The following is a 22,338-nucleotide window of genomic DNA, read 5'->3' on the forward strand; positions in this document are numbered from 1 at the left end:
ATCTAAAGAACAGACATGTTGAACTACGCAGGTGAACAACGCAAGTTTATGCACATTGCTCAAAATGTGCAAATGTACTCGTCCGCGCTTGCAGCTGGATACGTTTCAGGTGCAGGGAAATTTGTATTTTGTCGCTGCCGGCCAGAAACCTTGTATCTCCACATTTCAACTTCTTATGTTTTTTCATAAATTAATGCCCTACTCCATCGTATGACGGTGTCGAGCAAAAATAGCTCATCTTCAAGCTCGCAACGTACACTAGATCTGCTATTTTCGCTGTTTTATTTCCCAAAAACTTTTGACAGTCAAAGTGTGTCAAGTCTCTCTGGATCTATTGGAACACAGGTGATTTATCCCAGTTCCTGAAAAGTAACGGTTTTGTACGTACAAGGTTTCCACCCTGATAGTGACAACTTACCGAATCCGGTCTGCAAGAACCAGTTAAATTTAGAATTTTAGCTCAGTGTTGGAATGTAATTCCTCTGCCCACTCTCATAGGGTATGTTTTCAGTCAATTGAACCGATAGCAGAACTCTGAAGAGAGTGAGACAGGATACACGGTTCTGCTTGAAATGTATTCTGGGCCAGCAGGTATGTGTGTGGAACCAGAGTGATGAACTGCTTCACTGTTGCTGGCTGCATACTGATACAAATCCCCCCCCCCCACACACACACATCCAACCCTTAACCACTAACTACTTAAATCCTATATACTTAGTTGACCGGAGTCCCCCAGGGGTCTGTACTATGTCCCCTCCTTTTTCCCCTCTACACCAAATCTCTTTGCCAAAAATAGCAGATCCACAAGCTCACAACTTTGCACAATGGTACATTGTGAGGCTTGTAGATCTGCCATTCTTACGGAATATTTGCGTATTCGTGCCAAATGTTCGTCTACATTACATTACATTACAGTCATTTAGCAGACGCTTTTATCCAAAGCGACTTACAATAAGTGCATTCAACATAGGTAGGGAACGAAAACTACTAATCACCAGAAGTCTTAAGTGCATTTTCTGCAAAAACAAGCAACCAAGAGTATACCTAGCGCTAAGGTAAAAGTGCATAATATCAGCTACCTATTTCCTTAAACAGATGAGACAAAAATAGCTAAATCAAATGAGCAGGAGCTAAAACAAATAAGTGTATCCACTAAACAAGATCCAATAAAACAATACAACAATAAAAAATGCGTTCGTACAACTAGTTAACAACAAGTAGGCCAGGCAGAGAGGATGGATAGTGTTTCCTGAAGAGGTGGGTTTTCAGCCTGCGGCGAAAGATGGGCAGTGACTCTGCTGTCCTGACGTCTATTATGACATGCCAAGAATATGGACGCTAGGGTCCATGCGGTTAAGCCCTACAATTAATTGCAAATCGTCTATTTTCTGTATTTTGGAAAATTTGGTCAGATCTTCAGATTTTTTTTTTCTTCATTTTCTTTGCCTATAATGACATGTCCAAAATAGGGATTCCAGGTTGAAACTGGCTAATAGAGGTTCATAGAGCCAAGTGATATGATATGACTTAAACGCTCTATCACTAGATATCTAGTGACATTGAATGTCAATATCCAATATGTCTTGAATGCTGTCATGTAATTGCACAGTTCAACAGTGTAGCTCCATGTTTTATGTCTTTATTGAACGATTGAATGATTGCTATTGCATTGAAAATACAATATCCCGGTATTGAATTCATTAAACTACTACTACTTCAGAATTCAGTACGGTATTGATCAGTCTTAGGTTTACCGCCCTGTTCAATAGACTCACCTATATGACATTACGGTCTCCTCCTGTCACTGCAGTCCCTGGCTGTCCAGTTGATTCATATTGGCAGCAGCAGCAGGCACACATGTGTTCCGTTCCCACTGAACCCTTCATGTATGATTGCGTTCTGTGCTGTATGGATCCACTGTTGCTATTTAGCTCCTTATTACGATGAAGATGAACCCATTAAGACCTGAGGCCGATTCTACAAATGCCTTCTAAACCAGTAGTTAACAAACCTTTCTGTGCGCAGACCCTCCATCTGAAAATGTTTTGTGCCAGGGGGCCCCCAGAATAGAAGAATGTTTCTTGAAAGGGTGTACAAAACTCACAGTTTGTGCCACGCTGTGAGCTTGTAGATCTGCTATTTTTGAGAACCACTGTTCTAAACCACTGTTCTAAATCCTAAGAGTTTTCTGTAAAACTTATGTTGCTATGTAGCTAAAATCTAAAACGACACGGATCCTTTCCCGGGTTTTAATGGGTTAAGGGGGGATGGGGTGGGAGGGGGGTAATCAAAACAATGTCTGCATGAAATAGCATATGGATAGAGTCCCCCCGTTTTGTCCTAGATTGATTGTCACTTAGACACGTCTTTTGGCTGGCTGCTGGGGACAGCAGACTGTAGACTTCAGTCTGTACCAATCATACGTTAATAAATGAGCTGATGTCATATAGGTGGTTCTGCCCTGTGCCCAATATAGTGGCATTACAGAATGACCACAAATCTGCATACACAGTAACATAGCCCTATGCTCTTATAGAAAACTCTGAAAGGATGAGATGCATGCATGCATGGAACCTGAGATTTAAAGCAGGGTTGTTTACAAAGAATAATGTGCTTTGACCATGGGTGGTTTCAGTCAAAGGTATTCCTGTACGGTATTTTCTGGGCTATTGTATGAACTGCATTTGGCCAATGCAGTTCCAAACAAACACTACAGACACAAACAATATTGATTGAATGACTGATTAGCAGCCACCCCCCCCCACACACACACACACTTTTTTGAAATGGGGCTTAAATGTGTGAAATAAATATTAATGTAATCTAACAGTGATGTTTTCTCTTTTTTCTCTTTCTCTCTTTTCTCTCTTTTCTCTCTCTCCCTCTCTGCCTCTCTCCCTCCCTCTCCCCTACCAGTCCAGACAGCCTGGCTACGTGTTGGTACATCCTACTTTCTGGATCGGTCTTTGTCAAGGAGCACATGTACCTGGCAAGGTGTTGGTACGTAACACATACGCACGCACACACAAACGCCTCTAGGTGAAGATGCCTGGTGGTGTCATGCATAGAAAGAAGCAGTGTGATTACTGATTTGTCTGACATTACAAGTCTGATTGTAGCTTATCTTGACATTTTGTCAGATCTTGACATTTTGTGATCCTCCATGTCCCTGTATGTGTGTGTTTGCGTGTTTGTAGCCGTAGCCCTGTTTGTGTCTCTGTGTCTGTCTGTACATGATTAGGGGTGTCACGATACGCCTAATCTATATATTTTTAATATGTCATTTTTTTCAACTTTGAGGGCTATATGATTATTAATTTAGGCTATTGTCTTGATTTGTAAAGAAAAACACATGTTTCTCAATAAGTCCATCAAATGAGAATAACAAAAAGGGTTTTATGCCCTTACAACAACTGTCATTTTCAGATTCTTCTTTAAGATGAGTTAACAACGACATTCTTGTGAAGCTCTATAACTAAATAAAATCTAAATACAAAGTTGAAAAAAGGATCCAAAGACAACCGTTATTTGGCTACATGTTCTTAAACATCTTAAAGTATGTTCACATTGTTTGAACAGGTAAGAGCTTTAACAAACAAGAAATGTGAATACCGTAATTTTCGCACTATAAGCCGCACCTGAATATAAGCCGCAGCAGCTAAATTGAATGATTTGTACATATATAAGCCGCACTGGACTATAAGCCGCGGGTGTAAAATCCATAGATTTAGGAGGTCCCCTAGTGGCCGTTAGCTGTAAAAATCCATAGATAAGCCGCACCGTTATATAAGCCGCAGGGTCGAAAAATGGGGAAAAAGTCGCGGCTTATAGTCCGAGATTTACGGTAATAAGCTAAGCCAGGGGTCTTCAACAGGTTTTTTTTTTTTTTTACCTTAACCCCATCCCTTTTCTGAGGTGAGGTGAACTTTAGCCAAAAATAGCAGATCTACAAGCTCACAACGCCTCGCACTGTGAGGCGTTGTGAGCTTGTAGATCGGCTATTTTTGGCCGAGAGGTATAGGTGTAGAGGGGAAAAAGAGAAGACGGAGCAACTATCAATGTGGAGCATAATCGACAAACGGTAGCCGTTTTGTCAACAACGCGTCGGGTGCCAGACTTTTGACTTAAAGGAAGCGGGAGGGTTTTCCAATTCTTCCGTTTGTGTATCATCATTGCCATCGCTGGCTTCAGCAGTGGCCATGGTGAAATGTAAAGTAGTAGTACAGACGCAACGCTATAGCGGTCTCTGTCTCCTCCAAACACCTCTGTGGTGTGTTTGGGTTTGTCCTGTCGTCTTTTTTTTCTCCCCCGTCGTAAGCACGCATGCGCGATGCACGGAAAAACACAACAGCGGCTCGAGCATGGCTTCCGGACGTGCAATCCGTGCAATCGGATGTGCGTATGCGCGGGAGTATTTTTTTTTAAATTAACCCTTGAATCGCGATACGGCTTTTTCGGTTCGATTTCGATACGTATCGAATATCGTGACACCCTTAGTATGCATGCATGTCTGTCTGTCTGTGCAAGTCTGTATCTGTATTGTGTGTGAGAGAGAGTGAGAGAGTGAAACATGATAAGAAAGCCAGGTTTTTATAGAGCTTTAAGGGAGATGGGAAGAGACAGGAGTCTCCTGTGATAAACGAGAGTGCCACACACACACACACACACACACACACACACACACACACACACACACACACACACACACACACACACACACACACACACACACACACACAGACTCACACACATTCACACACGCATGTTCACACTTCCATATCACTGTGGCACATTGCTGATTGGAGAGGTGTGTATTTGTGTGTGAGATTTACTACTCATCGTCTCATGTGCTGGCTCATGCACCCTACAGCTAATGACATGTTTGTGCGTGTGTGTGTGTGTGTGTGTGTGCGAGAGCATGCATACACAATTTTTATGTGCACATTGGTTGATTTAGTGCAGATGTCTCAATGCTCAATTTTAGTTTTACTCTTTGAATGTAAATCAGTAGGTATGCACCAATACCACTTTTTCATGACCAAATACTGTACGTGCGTTTGAATTTTGAGTACTATATTTCTAATCAGTGGCAGAGTAATATTTATAGAGATGAGCTATATTTAATTTCAGCATGGCTAGGTGTGCCGTCACACCGATTAAAGCCTGGCTGGAGAGCATATGTCGACCAATCAGATTGCTTGGTAGGAACTACCTGTTGTATAATAGATCATCATAGAAGAGGGTCTGTGTTTGCGTACAACCGTGATGCAGTATTTCTAGTTTGACAAGGGAACAGGTAAAACTCACATCAACAACAACAGTACTTTGATTTGAGATCTGTCCCTGCTCACTCATGTAGTGTGTATCGTTTCCTCCATTGGAGCATTTTCTCAATATGTTTAAAAAGAAGTAGGTATTGTGTAACAACAAAGTTGTCAGTGTCTCTCTCTCACTCTCTCTCTCTCTCTCTCTCTCTCTCTCTGAAAATGACTGGCTGTCAGTCTGTCCCCTGAGGCTTCTTGCTGCCAAGAAGATTTTTAGTTTCCCAGGCCGTTCCACTTGGGGACCGTTACTTGCTGCAAAAGTATATGTTGTTCTCTGACACGGAAAGCCGTGAACACGTGTCACTCACATCAGCAAGCTCAATGCTTGATTTTAATGTGGCATGCATGAGCTGTGAGCTTGTAGATTGAACTTTTTAGAAGGAAAATGTGGGGACATTTTTTAACCACCTGACATGTCCATAATAGGACGGCAGGTTAGAAATTGAGACACATCGGTTGCATAATTGTCGACACCGAAAGTCAAATAATGGCTAATATATCAGTATCTGATATTTACCCTCACAAACCCCCTCACAAACCCCATAACTTCGACTAGCTTCTCATGGGATTCTCTTTCACTCAGAAACATGAGTGAAACTTAAAGTTGTACAATGCAAAATCACAACTAACGATTTTTAGCAACCTCTGCTGGTCACTACCGTCACTGCATACAATTTCCCTAGTCCTCGATTACCCAGAATTCCATTCGTTTTCACCGGAAGCCGGAAGCGTTTCAAAAAGCGATCTTTTAATTGTTTTATACTATCTACGGATCGTTTCTCTTAGCCAGTGGAGCATTAGTTACCATGAGCTGTGCTTTCTTTTTCTGTTCTTTTTCGATCTTCCAATCCTACATTATCTTAAAATCAGCGTGAGGTTCCTTTTTGTTAATAGCGCGGTAGTTCCTGGCCAAACAGGAAACCGTTGCGGTAGTTCCTGAGGACGTCGGCCACGACGTCATGACGTTGGCCAGGAACGTAATTTTCCCGGGAAAGTCCCCCCCGTACACGTTCAATAGAAAATATATAAATAAAAGGCTTCCGGGGGTGAAATTCACGGAGTGGGTGTTGTGAAACTTTTGCCACTCGCAAAAGATATACAATTTAACTTTAGTTTTGTTGAAAACGTTACCTAGTATTACTTTAAGTGAAACTCTTTATCAGCACTGAAATGCTGGCAGGTATGTTTGTGTGTATGCAAACTGATTAAAGGCTAAGTTCTCAAATACAGGACTGTCAATAATCCTCCTGGGGGAGGGCTGCAGATTTACTGTGTGTAGTGTGTGTGTGTGTGTTTGCGTGCGCTAGTGGTAGTGGTAGCACCAGGGGGGCTGGGGAAGGGTCACAGAGGGGACTAAAGCGGGGGCATGGTGTCTGTGTGTGTCTGTGTGTGTGTGTGTGTGAGTGAGTGTGAGTGTGTGTGCGTGCACATGTGTGTGTGTGTGTGTATGGTGTGTGTGTGTGCGTGGAATGCAGAACAGTGGCTGGCCATGTGTTCCTGAGCAGCCTGTCTGCCTGGAGCCCCGGAGCAGATCCAGGCAGGAAATGAGCAGCCTACAACACACACACACACACACACACACACACACACACACACACACACACACACACACACACACACACACACACACACACACCACCCTGGAGCCACCGACAGGCAGAGAGACAGACAGAACAGAGAACACGGTGGGAGGGAACACACACTCCTCCCTCAGTCAAAACCAAATAGCCTGCAGTGAGTGACCAACTTCTCTTCTTATCTAATTTCACTCTTAACTTTCTCCAAAACGCTGTCTGGATTATCAACCCAAACAAAGGGTTAACTTGTGGATTACTATGCAGGATATGGTTTCACCAACAGGGAACCCAACAACAACACAGCGAGTCCCTGACTGTTCTCTAGGTGTGTACCACTCTTTTTTTTCACATAACTTCAGAACATGAAGTGTTGTTCCATCCACTGTGCACTGCTGTACATGTCGTCCGGTTTGGGAACCGACGGCCACAGGACCGTCAAAACGTGTAGGGCGTTTTCACTCAACCGCCTTTATCGCTGTGCATTGACACTGATTGATTGAATACTTTATTAACAAATTGCAAAACAGTACAGCAAGTACCATCAGGCAAGCAATGCTAAAAGGATAACACAAAAAGACCTTGTTTCCATCCTACGTCCTATGTAATCAATTCAATTCATTATCAGGACATACAAGACATACACATATATATATATATACCAGGAGCAATAAAAGGTATTTTCTTACGGAAAATAGTACTCTCTGGTGGCAAGCTAAAAGTCTTATCTAGGTCCTGTTGAAATTGTGCTCTTTTAGGGTGGTTTTGAATGACTTTTCCTTTGAACAGTAGAATTGAAGTTCCCTCTCTTTGCGTTTCTCTCTCTTGAGCGTTCCTAAGCTCAGCGTGGTGTGGTGCGTTTCCTGTCATCGCAGCGCTGCTAACTGGAAGAGCCAGGAATTCCCCATGGTGCATGGGGGCAGGATACTAACACTACTACTATTAGCTGTGGAAAAAGACACAGCGGTAACTCGGACAGTTGTTGCCCGCGTTATCTTCAGAGACCTTAAAATGTACCCAATAAACCCAAGCACCCGTATTCTGGGGAAATCACTTGCATTAAATAGCCGATCTACAAGCTCACAACGCGTCACATCGCGGCGCGTTGTGAGCTTGTAGATAGGCTATTTTCAAGACATTTGATGTTGAGCGAAAACGGAAAGGCCTCTGGTATAGAGCCCTGAGGGACTCCGGTAGGGTTTAAGTGGTTAAGAAGTCTTCATAAAGACTTATTATAAGAACAAGGGTGGGGGGAAGGGTTTGATGTGTAACAAATGTTATGATCTGACCCTTGGTCAGAACCTTTCTAGCTTCTCAAATAATTAGATTGCTCATTTAATAGCCATTCGAACTAGGTGAACTACTGAAACCTCTTGTTTGTCATGTCAGTTAAAGGCCAGACCACACCAATGCAACTAGTCGCAACTTCTTACAACAAAACAGTTTTAAGGCCAGTCTACACCAATGCAACTCCTTGCAACTGCCATTGGGGATAATGGTTGATAAGTAGTTGCAAGGAGTTGCATGTTGCAAGGAGTTGCATGTTGCAAGGAGTTGCATGTTGCAAGGAGTTGCATGTTGCAAGAAGTTGCATGTTACAAGGAGTTGCGTTGCGAATCATTGGTGTAGACTGGCCTTTAGACATATTTCTTTCAAGCATTCTGATGAAATACCGAAATGCTCTGGTCTTCAGTAGGCGTGGAACAACTGTGTCTGTAACAGAGTAGGATATCTTCCGAAAACGTAATGACATTCATAAAGCTTTGGGGGAGTCACTTGGGAAGTTGTTAATGCATGCATGTTACTGTGCTGCAAACTAAGCTTTGCAAATAGCCCATAGTTACCAACCCTATGGCTTGGCCGGGCGCTTGAGGTTTGAAATGCATGGTTTCCTTTTCTGGATTGCACTCTTAGCTTGGTTTTGTAATCAGTATTTGTAATCTTTCTGAATGGCCCGTGGTGGATCACGTCATTGTTTGGAGACTGGCTGCCAGTCGTACTGCTCTGATGTTCTGTCCATAGTTTAGACTGCCGGCCAGTTCTACAGTTCCTTCCTGACTGAGTCACAGTAGTCACTTACCCAACCGAGAGATGGAATCACGGCTCTGAGGATTCAGAATTGCATGTATGTGTGTGTACTTGCATGACGGCCAAATGTCCTCACAAGTGTGTGTGTGTGTGTGTGTGTGTGTGTGTGTGTGTGTGTGTGTGTGTGTGTGTGTGTGTGTGTGTGTGTGTGTGTGTGTGTGTGTGTGTGTGTGTGTGTGTGTGTGTGTGTGTGTGTCGGCCGTACGTACACTGTGGTAGACTGTGGTTTGTGGTTTTCTTTCTTTACTGTTGGTCATCATTACCATGGAAACCGGTAATGGAATTGGTGCCAAACTGGCTCAGATTTTCGGTTTCCTTTGGACTTCAACCAAAAGCCTGTTAAACGTTCAAAGTCCAGTTAGACAGACAGACAGGAAGCTGGCTAGCGCAGCGGCCAGCATAAAATGCAGCGTGCCGTTGTTGAGATGCGACCGTGGTCATACTGCCTACAACAAGCCAGCCAGGCTCCCCAAAGATGAAGAGATTACAGCAAGCTTGCAGCTATTTTGTGGCGGAAGCTGAGAGGCTGAACACAAGATGCTGGCTCACGTTTGTCAGTGATCTCTGGTAATGGCTGATCAACAACGGATCTACATTTAAAAAAATTATGATCTACTTGAAATTACAACTGACCTTATATTATTTTTTTTAGCCTGTAAAAGAAAAAGAGAGAGAGAATATTTTTTTTACCGAAGTCCAGAGATCAGAGATCATCATTGTATGATGGTGTCGTGCAGCAAAGATCTACAAGCGCATCACGATTTTGCGGAAGGTTCCGAAAGGTCTTAAGAAATGTTTAAAATGTTTGAAAATGTATTAAAAAAACATTTGAATTTCGTAAAAAAAACAATGTTTTAAATGTGGGGAAGCCCGTTTGAAATTGGTTAAACATAGCTACTTGTAAGCACCAGGGTGTCATGGTAAATCCCTCAACAGCAATGTGAGTCATTGCTGTTTGACTTTTACTTGACCAACACACCTGTCCATCCTTTCTGTCCACTCTCCCCTCACAAGCGGGCGTGAGTGTCTCACATGTGCTCGCCTCACATACTGCAGAAAAATGGTTCCTAGATTGCATTACCACTGCTAATGCTCTCTCCTAGGACTGTATTTGAACAAAGATACATACAGTACACTTTCAACCACTTTCAACCTGCTGTCTCTATTTTGGGCATATCATTACAGGCAAAAATGTAAAACAATTAAAATAAATTTAACTTTTGCTACTAATAAGATACCTTATTTTCATGGCCAAGCCCCATTTTCCTTTCTTTGTGTTCCTGGTCACGTCGCACTCGCTGTGTGTTTTCCCTTGGACACAGTACAAGCTTATAATTGTAGTGAGAGAGAGTGGTGTGTGTGTGTGTGTGTGTGTGTGTGTGTGTGTGTGGCCTTATAGCCTCTCCCTGGGCTGTCATGGTTTATTGCCCAGGGCCGTGCAGCTGTCACTGGACCGAGGCTGAACCTGTCATCCCTCCCGCCAGCGACATGTTTTCCACAGAGAAAATGGGAGAGACATCATCACCTGCTCAAATCCAACACAACCCGCACACAGCTCTCATTCCACAGTGATAAACTGCTTCCCCCACACGTTGAAAGACTGGCATTTGACCACTTTTAACCTGGCATCCCTATTTTGGGAATGTCATCAAAGGCAAAAACATTCTTGGAAAATAGCACGTCTACAAGCTCACGACGCGTGGCATCGTGACGCATCGTGAGGTTGTAGATGTGCTATTTTTCTCTAATCGACGAATGATAAAGTTCTATTGGGCTTAAAGAAGTAGGAGAGACAAAGGAGACTCTTTGTGACCGCCCGGAGAGACCGCCGCTTATCAATTCTTTGGCTTAGGAATGCGATAAAAACAAAAACAATTCCATGAATTCAATGCTTCATGGGGTGTGTACTTCATAGAAAATATGGATTTTTTTTGGGGTGAACTACTCCTTTTAAGTTGTTCAGTACATTGAGCTGTACTGTTGTAGTTGTGCAACCGTATGACCCTTGCTCCAGACTTGTTAAGTTTGCTACAGACAGAATCACCTTTTTTTTCTTTTTCAATTTTTGGCTTTTGGTTTTCAGGTTGGATGCTCTTTTATGACAGTGCTTCTCAACCTTCACAGGCAGCGACCCCCCAAAATAATCATATTTGAACTGAGGACCACCCACCCTGATTTAGTTTGACTTCCAGATAAATATTGTGAAAATATTAGATTTACTTTGTAGATCGGCTATTTTCACAATGTTTGCCTCCCTCTTTCCTATATTATTTGACAATATGGCCAATGTTTGACCAGTTTTTATGATCACTTTTGATGCAGTAATGGTCGTTTCCTTTTTTTTAGGTATTAAAAAAGTCTTAAAAGTCCTTAGATTATCACTTCACTGTCTTGTGGGGACCCCCCAAAATCACCCCTGGGGGTCCCAACCCACAGGTTGAGAACCACTGTTTTATGAGATGGAGGCTGGGTCCTCTTTAAGAGTATCATTGTAGGTGTCTCTAAAAAGCACCTGCTTTCATCACAAAATGAAAAAATCACCCACGCTGAATTTACAGTTCCATAGTAAATGCCCCCCAACTTCAGGGTGTTCGGCAAGGGGGGGGGGCACGGTGGTATAAAAGCTGGGTGGATGGACCAGGGTCTTCCACCCTAAAATGGTTAATCACACACTTTATGGCTGTATTCTTGAAAGCAACAATATTTTAAACGTATATCGTTGCTGTCTGGTAGAAACCTTGTATCTCCACAATTCAAGTTATGTTTTTTTTCGTAAATTTGCCCCACTTCGTCATACAAGAGTGTTGCACAGAAGTAGTGAAAATAGCTGATCTACAAGCTCACAATGTGTCGCGATGTGTATAGAATAGTACTACCCAAGGAAAATACAGTAGCCCATAGTATTGTCAAGCCCCATTTCTGTTTTTGGTTCTCCTTGTTCTGTTGTAGTAAACACAGAGTAACCACAGAGCAATTAGACCTGTCAAGTTGTCTTTGAACTTTACTGTGGCCAAGTATGACTGATGCACTGACACACGCAACATTCATGTTACAAATACAGGCATAAGCACTGACTGAACGTTTCCAGTAGACAGGCAAACGATTTTTGTGATTGTAATACGTTTGATTTGAAAGCAAATCAACAATGATGTGGCGCCTAAATGATATGATTGCTATAGGCTACTTTGACCGTACAACACTAGCTCAATAAATGTCCCTCACTGGATTAATAAAGGTCTACCTTTAAACATACAATGGATGATGAATCTATATTAAGTGTCTATCAACACAATTGTCATAAATGTGTGGTGTGATTAACAAATGATTTGTGTGTTGCACCTGATATTTAATGTGACAAAGCAGAACATATTTTTTATTTATTTATATTACTTATTTACTGTATGACAAATACAGTATGTTGGGTGTCTGACAAGTGCACATAACCACTGAGTAACAGTTTATCTTTCATTTTCCCATCAGCTAATGTGTACTTGAACCTGTTCAGTGTTCACATCCTGTCCACTGTCCCTCACAAGCATGTGGGAGTGACTCGCATATGCTCATATAAAGCAGAAAAATAGTTCCTAGATAACAAAGCACTGAGTTGATCTTCTATTTTGGTGAAGTAGGCTTTGCTCTATTGGATGCAAGGTATGGATGATCAGAGTTAGGATGCAGCTCACAAATAAATCAGTTAAAAAAGTAACCAGCTGGGAATGTTTTAATGCCTGGCTATCCAGATGGTGGAACACCCTGTACTGTACCTTAACCTTAACACCAAATTGGTGTCTATAACCTTAACTCAAATAAATGAAAGACGAAACCTACTCATAATCATAACTATACCTACCGACAAATCAAATGCAGCGTGGTGCGATTTTGGACAGAAGTAGCGTCAGAAACTGGCTGTTTTGATGATTATAAACACTAAAATAGTGAGACACTGAAACAAATACCAAAAGAAATACGCTGGCCAGTTTTAACTTGGCATGGTTAATTTGGCAATAAGACTTTCCGCTCATCTAGCTTTGTATTTTTATCTGCTTGTGTCAAATAATGGTTTAAATCATTTATCACTAGTTTGTTTTAGTCAACTCACTACGGTGCCAGATGGGTGGGGTTTGCCACATATGACAATACATTGAGCGCCATAAAGACTACACAATCACAGGAAATGACCAAAAAGGTTCAAAGACACATATGCTTTTCTGTGATCTGCTTTCATATTTACGTGTCTGAATTGTCCAAACGCTGTAATCTCCACCCGTCTTGCACATTTTCCCATCAACAGCCAATGATAGTAATCTGTACTTTACACAGATTAAAACAAAGAGGAAGCCTTTGGTGACTGTGTGGATGTGTGTTGCCTCTCTGGGTAACATTTTAAGTATTTTTTTATGAACTTCTTGTTCGTCATCATTCTATTCTTTCTCTTAACTCTCTGTGCCATATAGTGCTCATAGTGCAATATGTTCATACTGTGCCAGCTTTTTTTTTTTTTCAAAGTAAAAAAGGAAGCGAGATACAGCACATCTTCAGATAATGATATATTGGGTTCTGAACATTTTTTTCAAATAAAACTCGTTCTGGCACTGAGGGCATTCAGAACAAACTTGGGATAACTCGTGGCTTGGCACTGAGAGAGTTAACACAAAGGTCAATTGGGGGTGGGGTTGGCAAAAGGGCCTTTCTGTGTGGAGTTTGCATGTTCTCCCCGTGTCTCCTAGGGTAGGTACCCTCACAAAAACATGCAGTAATCCTGGTCACAATACTGCCTCCCCCTGGCCATCCGGGGCGCCTGATGGAGGGGAAAGGAACTGGTTGGAACAACGTGTTCCTTCCACGCTCACCTTCTCCCCTGTCAGGTGATAAGAAGGTCAAGGCTCTCATGCATTGAAGGAGGCATGAGCTCGGCCCTGGCCTCCCTAGGTTGGCAGAGGGAGTGTAGTGCCCAGGATTACATAGACAATTGGCACTGGGTGTAAAAAATGGGGTTATAAAATCGTGGGATAAAAATTTAGGATAACACAGAGGTCAATTACAGTATAATTAAAAACCCACAAACATTAATTTCCACCCCTTATCTTTCTGAACACTGTTCTCACAGTTATGTTTTCGCCCCTGTCCGTCGGTCTGTGTGACTGCAGCTAATCTCACGCACTGCTCGACCCATTTGTGTGAAACCACAAAGTTTTGTGGTTGAACCTATATAAAATACAAAATATACCAGTGTAAGTCATAAGACGACTGATGTCACAGATGAGTGACATCACAGTCTGGCCACATGATATCCAAGTTCTGCACTAGAGCCATTCCGTTACCATATGGATGAGTTCCAAATTATTACATTTTTGCACTTTATCTGCTGACAATTTAACTGCATGTTTATGACATACCTCCCCCTTCACTGGTGGTTCTGGTTCATGGGAACGTAAACAAAAAACAATCGCAGAACTCCCCGGGTTCTGGAAAGTTTCAGGTTGTGGAAGGTTCAGGGCTACCCTTCGTAGTCGAAAAAGCGCCAAATGTGTCCATGGGAGACAGAAATGGAGAGGAGGAGGTTAAGAGTGCATATACAGGAAGGTGCAGTGCGCTGCACACACACACACACTGCATTCACACACGCAAACATAATTCTGCAAACTCTAGCACTCTTCTCCCCAATTCCTGCAAAACATTTCTGTTCTCTCTCGACTCTGTAAAGTACGCCCACAAACATGCAAATATCTGCCAAGTCTCTCTCTCTCTCTATCTCCATCTCTTATCTCTCTCTCCCTCCCTCTCCTTCACACACACACACACGCACACGCGCACGCACACGCACACGCACACGCACACACACACACACACACACACACGCACCACAGTTAAGACAGGCTTGGCAGGCTGTGTGCGTGGCTGACAGGGAACATGCGTCGAGCCTCAGTGGAGTATGGAGGGAGCTGTCAGACAGACTGACCTCCAGGATAAAGGCTCTCACAAGACCACACTGTGCCCAGCAGACTGCAGCTCTCCCGGGGTACAAGTCTCAGCCACACCATGTCTTGAAATTTTGCATCTCTCTCTCTCTCTTTTCTTTCTCTCACTGTCTCTCTTTCTCTCTCTGTTTGAGTGCTACAGTACTAGTGTAGGTCATCTTCCATCTCCAATAGATATTAAGTTAACAATAGATCCAAAACTGTTACTTTTCCCGAAATGCATCCAGTAGTTGTTATTTAGTCACAAGCTCTTGTTAATACTTTTGATTGGTTAAATATTTATATAACCCACAAGACTCCTTGTCATCATAGGCGAAAAAAGAAGCAGAAACTGCCATACAACATACAAAGTATAAAATGGGGCATTCATTTCTGAATAAAACATAAAAAGATGAAATATGGAAATTTCTATCCGACAGCGATGATGTACACAATATGCAGTACACGATAACATTACATTTTATGCAATAGCAGTGTGAGGTGCATCAGCTGTTCAGCAACCTGTCTGCCTATGAAAATGTAGCTGTTAGTGAGACGATGGTGTGTGATTTGTTGCTCTGGTAATGTTTTTTTTTTTTTAGATGGAAGGAGTGAGTGAGTGCAGAACATGAGTGGAATGGCTATTATAGTGACCTGATGTTTTGGACATTCCGTTTTGCAGAAAGTGATGCAAAGGTTATGAAGTAGTAGTAGATGAAAGGAGCTTTGGTACTCATACCAAAATTCTTGAGATGCCTCAGAAAGTACTGTACCTTCTGTGCTTTCTTGAGGATGCATAACTTGTGTTGAGAAACCTTGTGAGGGAGTCTGAAATGTATCTATTCCAAGACATTTAAAAACCATCAACAATTTCAACAGATGATCCATTGATGGAAATAGGAATGTGATTTCCTCGGGTCTCGGATTTTTCAAACAATATCAGATCTACAAGCTCTCTCGATATAGACAATATACAGTACATGATAACATTACATATTATACAATAGCAGTGTGCGGTGCATATGGGTGCATCAGCTGTTCAGCAACCTGTCTGCCTATGGAAATGAAACGTTAGTGAGACGATGGTGTGTGATTTGTTGCTCTGGTAATGTTATTATTTTTTTAGATGGAAGGAGTGAGTACAGAACATGCGTGGGATGGCTATTATAGTGACCTGATGTTTTGGACATTCCTTTTGCAGCAAGTGATGCAAAGGTTGTGAAGTAGTAGTAGATGAAAGGGGCTTTGGTACTCATACCAAAATTCTTGAGATGTCTCAGAAAGTACAGTATCTTCTGTGCTTTCTTGAGGATGCAGAACTTGTGTTCAGAAACCTTGTGAGGGAGTCTGAGATGTATACCAAGGCATTTAAAAACCATCAACAATTTCAACAGATGATCCATTGATGGAAATACTAGGAATGTGATTTCCCCTGGTCTTTCTGAAGTCAACAATGATTTATTTTGTCTTATTTTGACATTTAGGGAGAGGTTGTTATCCTGGCTATCATCACTGTCACTTATTAGTCCAATCACTGTTGTCATCTGCACATTTGATCACGCTGCTGTTGTCATATTTGGCAACACAGTCATGTTTAAACAGACTGTAGTGTAGTGGTTCTCAAACATTTTCAATGCCAAGGACACACATGTGTATTTGGCAGCGGACCCCCATTTGAAAAGATTTTTCAAGCAATATCAGATCTACAATCTCTCACTGATGGTAGTCCTGAGGTACGTCAGTCCTAATGTAAATGGGTGTGTTTGACCTTTTCTCACAGTCTGGGACCTGCCTGTTAGCCTGGTAAACCATCCCAGTCACGTGAATTCACATTTCACATGTGTCTTCTGCATAAGACACATGAAAATGTGAATTCACACGACCGGAATGGTTTACCAGGATACCTGCCTGTTAGGAAATTGTCAAATTACAGTTTCCCAGACCAAGACCTCTTGAGTTCCAGCACCAGTTTGGATGGTACAATACTATTGAAAGCAGAGTTGTAATCGATAAACAACAATTTGACGACTGAATACCTCGATAACGATAAAACATGTATTTTTGCAGTGTATATTTTAAAGGTCTTTTTGCTTTAGGTTCACTGCCTATATATCGACAATGAATAACCTATGCACACACACACTGGATATAAAGAAATTCAATGCAGTATTTATTGAAAATTATTTCTAGCACTAGGAACAATGTACAGAAAATGTGTTAAAGTCAACTATACATGTCAGTGTTAAGTGTTATCACTAACTTTCACTTCTTGCCTGTTGGTAGTAAGTGCAAGAGCACTGACAGGTGGTTGGAGTTCCCAGTGAGGTCGTGGGATAGACTTGTAAGCTGCCTTAAAGTCTCCTGCTTTGGAAATGGTCTCAGGATACATGTTCTCCTGCCTGCTAATGTCTCTATACAGTTTGTCCAGCACAGCATTGCTGTGACATTAGCTTGCGGTGGTGTATAGACAGCAGTTAACGTGCAGGGGAATTCCCTTGGGATACAGAATGGCCTGGACCTTATTGTTAGTTGTTCCAACACTGTCGAACAGGACTGAGAGACTATTTCCACATCAGTGCACCATGAATTGTTAATAAAGAAGCACACCCACCACATCCCTTTACCCTTGCCAGTGGTCGTCATGGACCGGTCTGTGCGGTGCACAGAAATAACATCCGGTTGTAGTATTAGGGCCCAGCCAATTCTCTGCAAAGCAGAACACACAACAGTCCCTTGAGAGCTGCTTCGGTATTGAAGTTTGTCCAGCTTGTTGTTGAGGGACTGGACGGTGGCCAGCAGTAGGCTGGGAATCGAGGGGCCAAGTAGGACGCGGTTGTAGCCTCAGCTCTGTCTGAGGCCATTAGTCCATGATAGAGCCTGTTTGTTGTCAGCAATCTCTTTCGGGAAGTCCCACAGCTTCCAGCTGTTGGAAAATGTCATCTTAAATGTAAAGTGTCATCTTAAATGTAAAGTCTGGTGGTCCTAGACAGTTATGCAAGATACGTTTTGTAGATCTGCTATGTCCGAATGTACACCTGTTATGGCATGTCCAGAATATGGACGCTAGGGTTCATGTGGTTACAGCCTATGTGGTGAGGTTTGCTAGTGTAGCAGAGTAGCTCAGCCTGAAGCCCAGAGGCCTAATATCTCCCCTGGTCAAGAGGGGGATTCCCTCTTGTCGTAAGCGGTAGAATTTTAGCTTTAACGCTAGCCCCACGCAGGACGTCCGGGTTCGAATCTCGGGCATTACACTAGCAATGTTAGTCATATTTATACTTTATGGATATTGGAGAAATCAGTGGCACACAGTCACACATACACACACAAAGTAGATTTTCACAGTCCCTCTTTTTTCCCTGCTCTCTTGGACAATCTATTCCCCAGTACATACAAACCACTTGTTCCCTTCATGTCGAACCACCTTTGATGGTCATCAGAGCACATTATTTATACACATTATGAAGACAGAGACTTTCATCTGAGCGGCAAAACAAGTGGATGGGAAATTGGAACAATGTTTTTGCAGGTGCAAACGGGTGATTGAAGATCTGCTGAGATGAAAGGGCGTTACCTCCCTTTTGGACCCGGAGGGAGGTGGATGGATGGATGGATGGAGAAGGAAGGCAACAGATAGTGTGACTAAGAAAGGAATGGGGAAAAGGGGATGGAGAGAAACAGAGCAGCCAGGCAGACAGGGAAAAGCCTGAGGAAAAATGGAGAGAAAAGATGTAGGGGATTGGAGGCAGTGGGAAAGTAATATTTGGCCGTAACCCAGCTCAACACGTTTCCCAAAATTCAAAGCGCCGGTCCCTCTCGGAGAAGGCCTAAAAACATTGCTGAGTCACCACTTTCACATGCGAACGGATGCGAGACAAACTCAGTCAACTCAATCCTGTTCTCAGGGATCACAGCACGCACACACGCGCGCGAGCATGTACAAATTGATTGGAGCTCACATGGCAGATCACACATTCAAGTTTGTGAGAAAGACCCTCAGAATATACAGTATGTCAGAGACAGGACACTCATAATCACACTTGCATGCGCGCGTACACACACGCTCACACACCATGGAGAGTAATCACACGCTCACACACCATGGAGAGTAATCATATTTCCTAACTGAAATGACGTGAAGAAAGACGTTATCCCATACAGAAAATAAATCTGTCATAGGTTTTAAAATTGACAAAATGAAATAACCAAAATACATGTTTTACCACTTAGGTCCCAAGATTGTGAAAATAGCCAATGTACTCACAATGCGTCTTATCAATACCAGTTGTGAGCTTGTAGATGTGCTATTTTCACTATTTTTGAAGATTTGTGGTTAAAGGGATACTGTATTTCACTTTCAAAAATAATTTGCGTCATTTTATCGTCTACTCAGGCTTTTGGGAGCCCCCCATACAGTTTTTAAGTTGCTTGATTCAGTATTTAGACACTGCATAAGACACATGAAAATGTGAATTCACACGACCGGAATGGTTTACCAGGATACCTGCCTGTTAGGAAATTGTCAAATTACAGTATCCCAGACCAAGACCTCTTGAGTTCCAGTACCAGTTTGGATGGTACAATACTATTGAAAGCAGAGTTATAATCGATAAACAACAATTTGACGTATTTTTGCAGTGTATATTTTGCTTTAGGTTCACTGCCTATATATCGACAATGAATAGCCTATGCACACACACACTGGATATAAAGAAATTCAATGCAGTATTTATTTAAAATTATTTCTAGCACTAGGAACAATGTACAGAAAATGTGTTAAAGTGAACTATACATGTCAGTGTTAAGTGTTATCACTAACTTTCACTTCTTGCCTGTTGGTAGTAAGTGCAAGAGCACTGACAGGTGGTTGGAGTTCCCAGTGAGGTCGTGGGATAGACTTGTAAGCTGCCTTAAAGTCTCCTGCTTTGGAAATGGTCTCAGGATACATGTTCTCCTGCCTCCTCATGTCTCTATACAGTTTGTCCAGCACAGCATTGCTGTGACATTAGCTTGCGGTGGTGTATAGACAGCAGTTAACATGCAGGGGAATTCCCATGGGATACAGAATGGCCTGGGCCTTATTGTTAGTTGTTCCAAGACTGTCGAACAGGACTGAGAGACTATTTCCACATCAGTGCACCATGAATTGTTAATATATATTTTCACTATTTTTGAAGATTTGTGGTTAAAGGGATACTGTATTTCACTTTCAAAAATAATTTGCGTCATTTTATCGTCTACTCAGGCTTTTGGGAGCCCCCCATACAGTTTTTAAGTTGCTTGATTCAGTATTTAGACATTTGATATTCATTTTATCAGACACGCCCCCTTCCTATACAAACCCCTTATAACTCCATTTTAAACATATTAGATTTATCGAAAACACCTGTCCTTGGTTCTGGTGACTCATACTGCCCTCCTAATGCATGAGGGGCCCGTGTTTTTTTCGATGACTTTTCTTTTTTTTTTGTATATATATATATATATATATATATATATATATATATATATATATATATATATATATATATATATATATATATATATATATATATATATATATATATATATATATATATATATATATATATATATATATATATATATATATATATATATATATATTATTTTTTTCAAAAGAATATATATAAAATAAATGAAAAAAGTAATTAAGGAAACACGGTCTCCTCACGTATTAGAAGGACAATATCAGTCACCAGAACCAATAACGGGTGTTTTCGATGAATCTATCATGGTTAAAATGGAGTTTGAAGTTACAATGGGTTTGTATAGGAAGGGGGCGTGTCTGATAAAATGAATATCAAATATCTAAATACTGAATCAAGCAACTTAAAAACTGTCTGGGGTGCTCCCAAAAGCCTGAGTAGACGATAAAATGACCCAAAATTAGTTTGTAAGTGAAATATCCCTTTAAATACATCCTTTTTGACATATTTTATGCATTTTAAACATATTTAAAATCTATATTTAATGTTTCACATCACATTTCTATCACATGCTGGAAACTCTCCCCGCTCCTCGAGCAGAGACGTCTTCACTGGTGCGGCCCTGCCCCGTGCACCATGCGGAGGACGGCACAATCCTCAAAGACCTCTTTTATGTATGGCCGCCAGCTCGCTTCAGGGAAGATGCTACCGGGGCGGTCAGAGCTACCCCACAAAGACGTACAGTAAACAAGACCTGAAAGCCACCAACATTGACGCAAATACTTGGGAAGCCCCTGCAAAAGAGAGACACCTCGAGGCTTGAAATCCTTCTTCAGAGCTTTGAAGACCAACAGCTGCTGCAGTGGGCTGAGAAAATGATAATGTCTGCCTTTCTCTCTTTCTTTTGTTATTCCTTGCCATCGTTGCCAAGTGCTCACCTGGGAAAGCGTCGTCTTGAGACAACTTTAGATTTTGCGCTATAATAAAATGTGAAAACAAATAACAACAACTAGCGCTCGGGTGGCGCAGTGGTAAAGTAGCTGCCAACCACCGCGTAGTCTTTGGGTTCGAATCCACCGTGGTGCATCCGGCTTTGTCGAGCGTCTATGCGAACACATTTGGCCCGTGTTCGGGGGAGGTACGCCGGGCGGGGAGGGTGATATTTGTCACTGCACGTACTGTACTCCTACGGGGTTGGGCAGCAGCAGTTAGTGATGGGCGGGAGGAGTAGGATGAAGGCTCTGCGTCCTCCCGGTGGAGGCTCCTCACTCTGGCAGGTGAGCCACTAGGATACAACAGCAGTGACAGACACTAATGTGTGTGGGGAGGAATTGAATTAACTCATTCAGTGCCCGGCTTATTTATGGCAGTTTGGCTCTGAGTGCCACAGCCAAAATTCGTTGTAAAAAAAAAGTGCGTAGGAGCCGAGATACAGCCCTTTTCAGTAAGAAGTTAAACAAAGAGTGAACGTCTTAGACGTCCAGTGGCACTCGGGGCTTATATTGACGGACGTCTTAGACGTCCAGTGGCACTGAATGAGTTAATGTAAATAATAATTAATTTAAAAACATTTATACTATTACTACTAATGGTAATAATAAAAGAAAGAAATAGGTACATATTGGCCGATATATCTGTGATACACCAGTATTAGTCGATAATCAGTCGACCGATGTTCTGTATTAGTCAGGCCCTAGTGAACATTGCCACTCCCACTGTGAACAAAGATGATGTGATGTGACGGAGGAGTTCATCAGCATCAGAATCACTTTGTTCTCCTTGTGAAATAAACATGCAGCAATTTGTTTTGGTTTCATTGGTTTACTAAACGGCCACAGTGGCAAGTACAGTATATGACAGGAAAGGAATTAGGTGCAGGGTTGGTTGAGAGTGTGGTCACTTCATTGTAGTAAGTATTTTCTTTAACCACATGAACCCAAGCATCCCCATT

At 42.1% G+C, this 22,338-nt stretch overlaps 1 protein-coding gene across 3 annotated transcripts in view; it reads left to right on the forward strand.

Annotated features, from left to right (window-relative positions):
• The window catches only part of rapgef6 (Rap guanine nucleotide exchange factor (GEF) 6), a 233,921-nt gene that overhangs the window by 47,912 nt on the left and 163,671 nt on the right, over positions 1 to 22,338 (forward strand). For all 3 annotated transcript variants that reach the window (XM_080435375.1, XM_080435376.1, XM_080435377.1), the window contains exon 4: positions 2,917 to 3,000. In XM_080435375.1, the coding sequence (XP_080291501.1) occupies positions 2,917 to 3,000 (84 nt within the window). The remainder of the gene's footprint in view (positions 1 to 2,916; positions 3,001 to 22,338) is intronic.

Source organism: Gymnoscopelus braueri (genome assembly GCF_963280865.1).
Source record: "Gymnoscopelus braueri genome assembly, chromosome: 8".
Lineage (NCBI taxonomy): Eukaryota > Metazoa > Chordata > Actinopteri > Myctophiformes > Myctophidae > Gymnoscopelus > Gymnoscopelus braueri.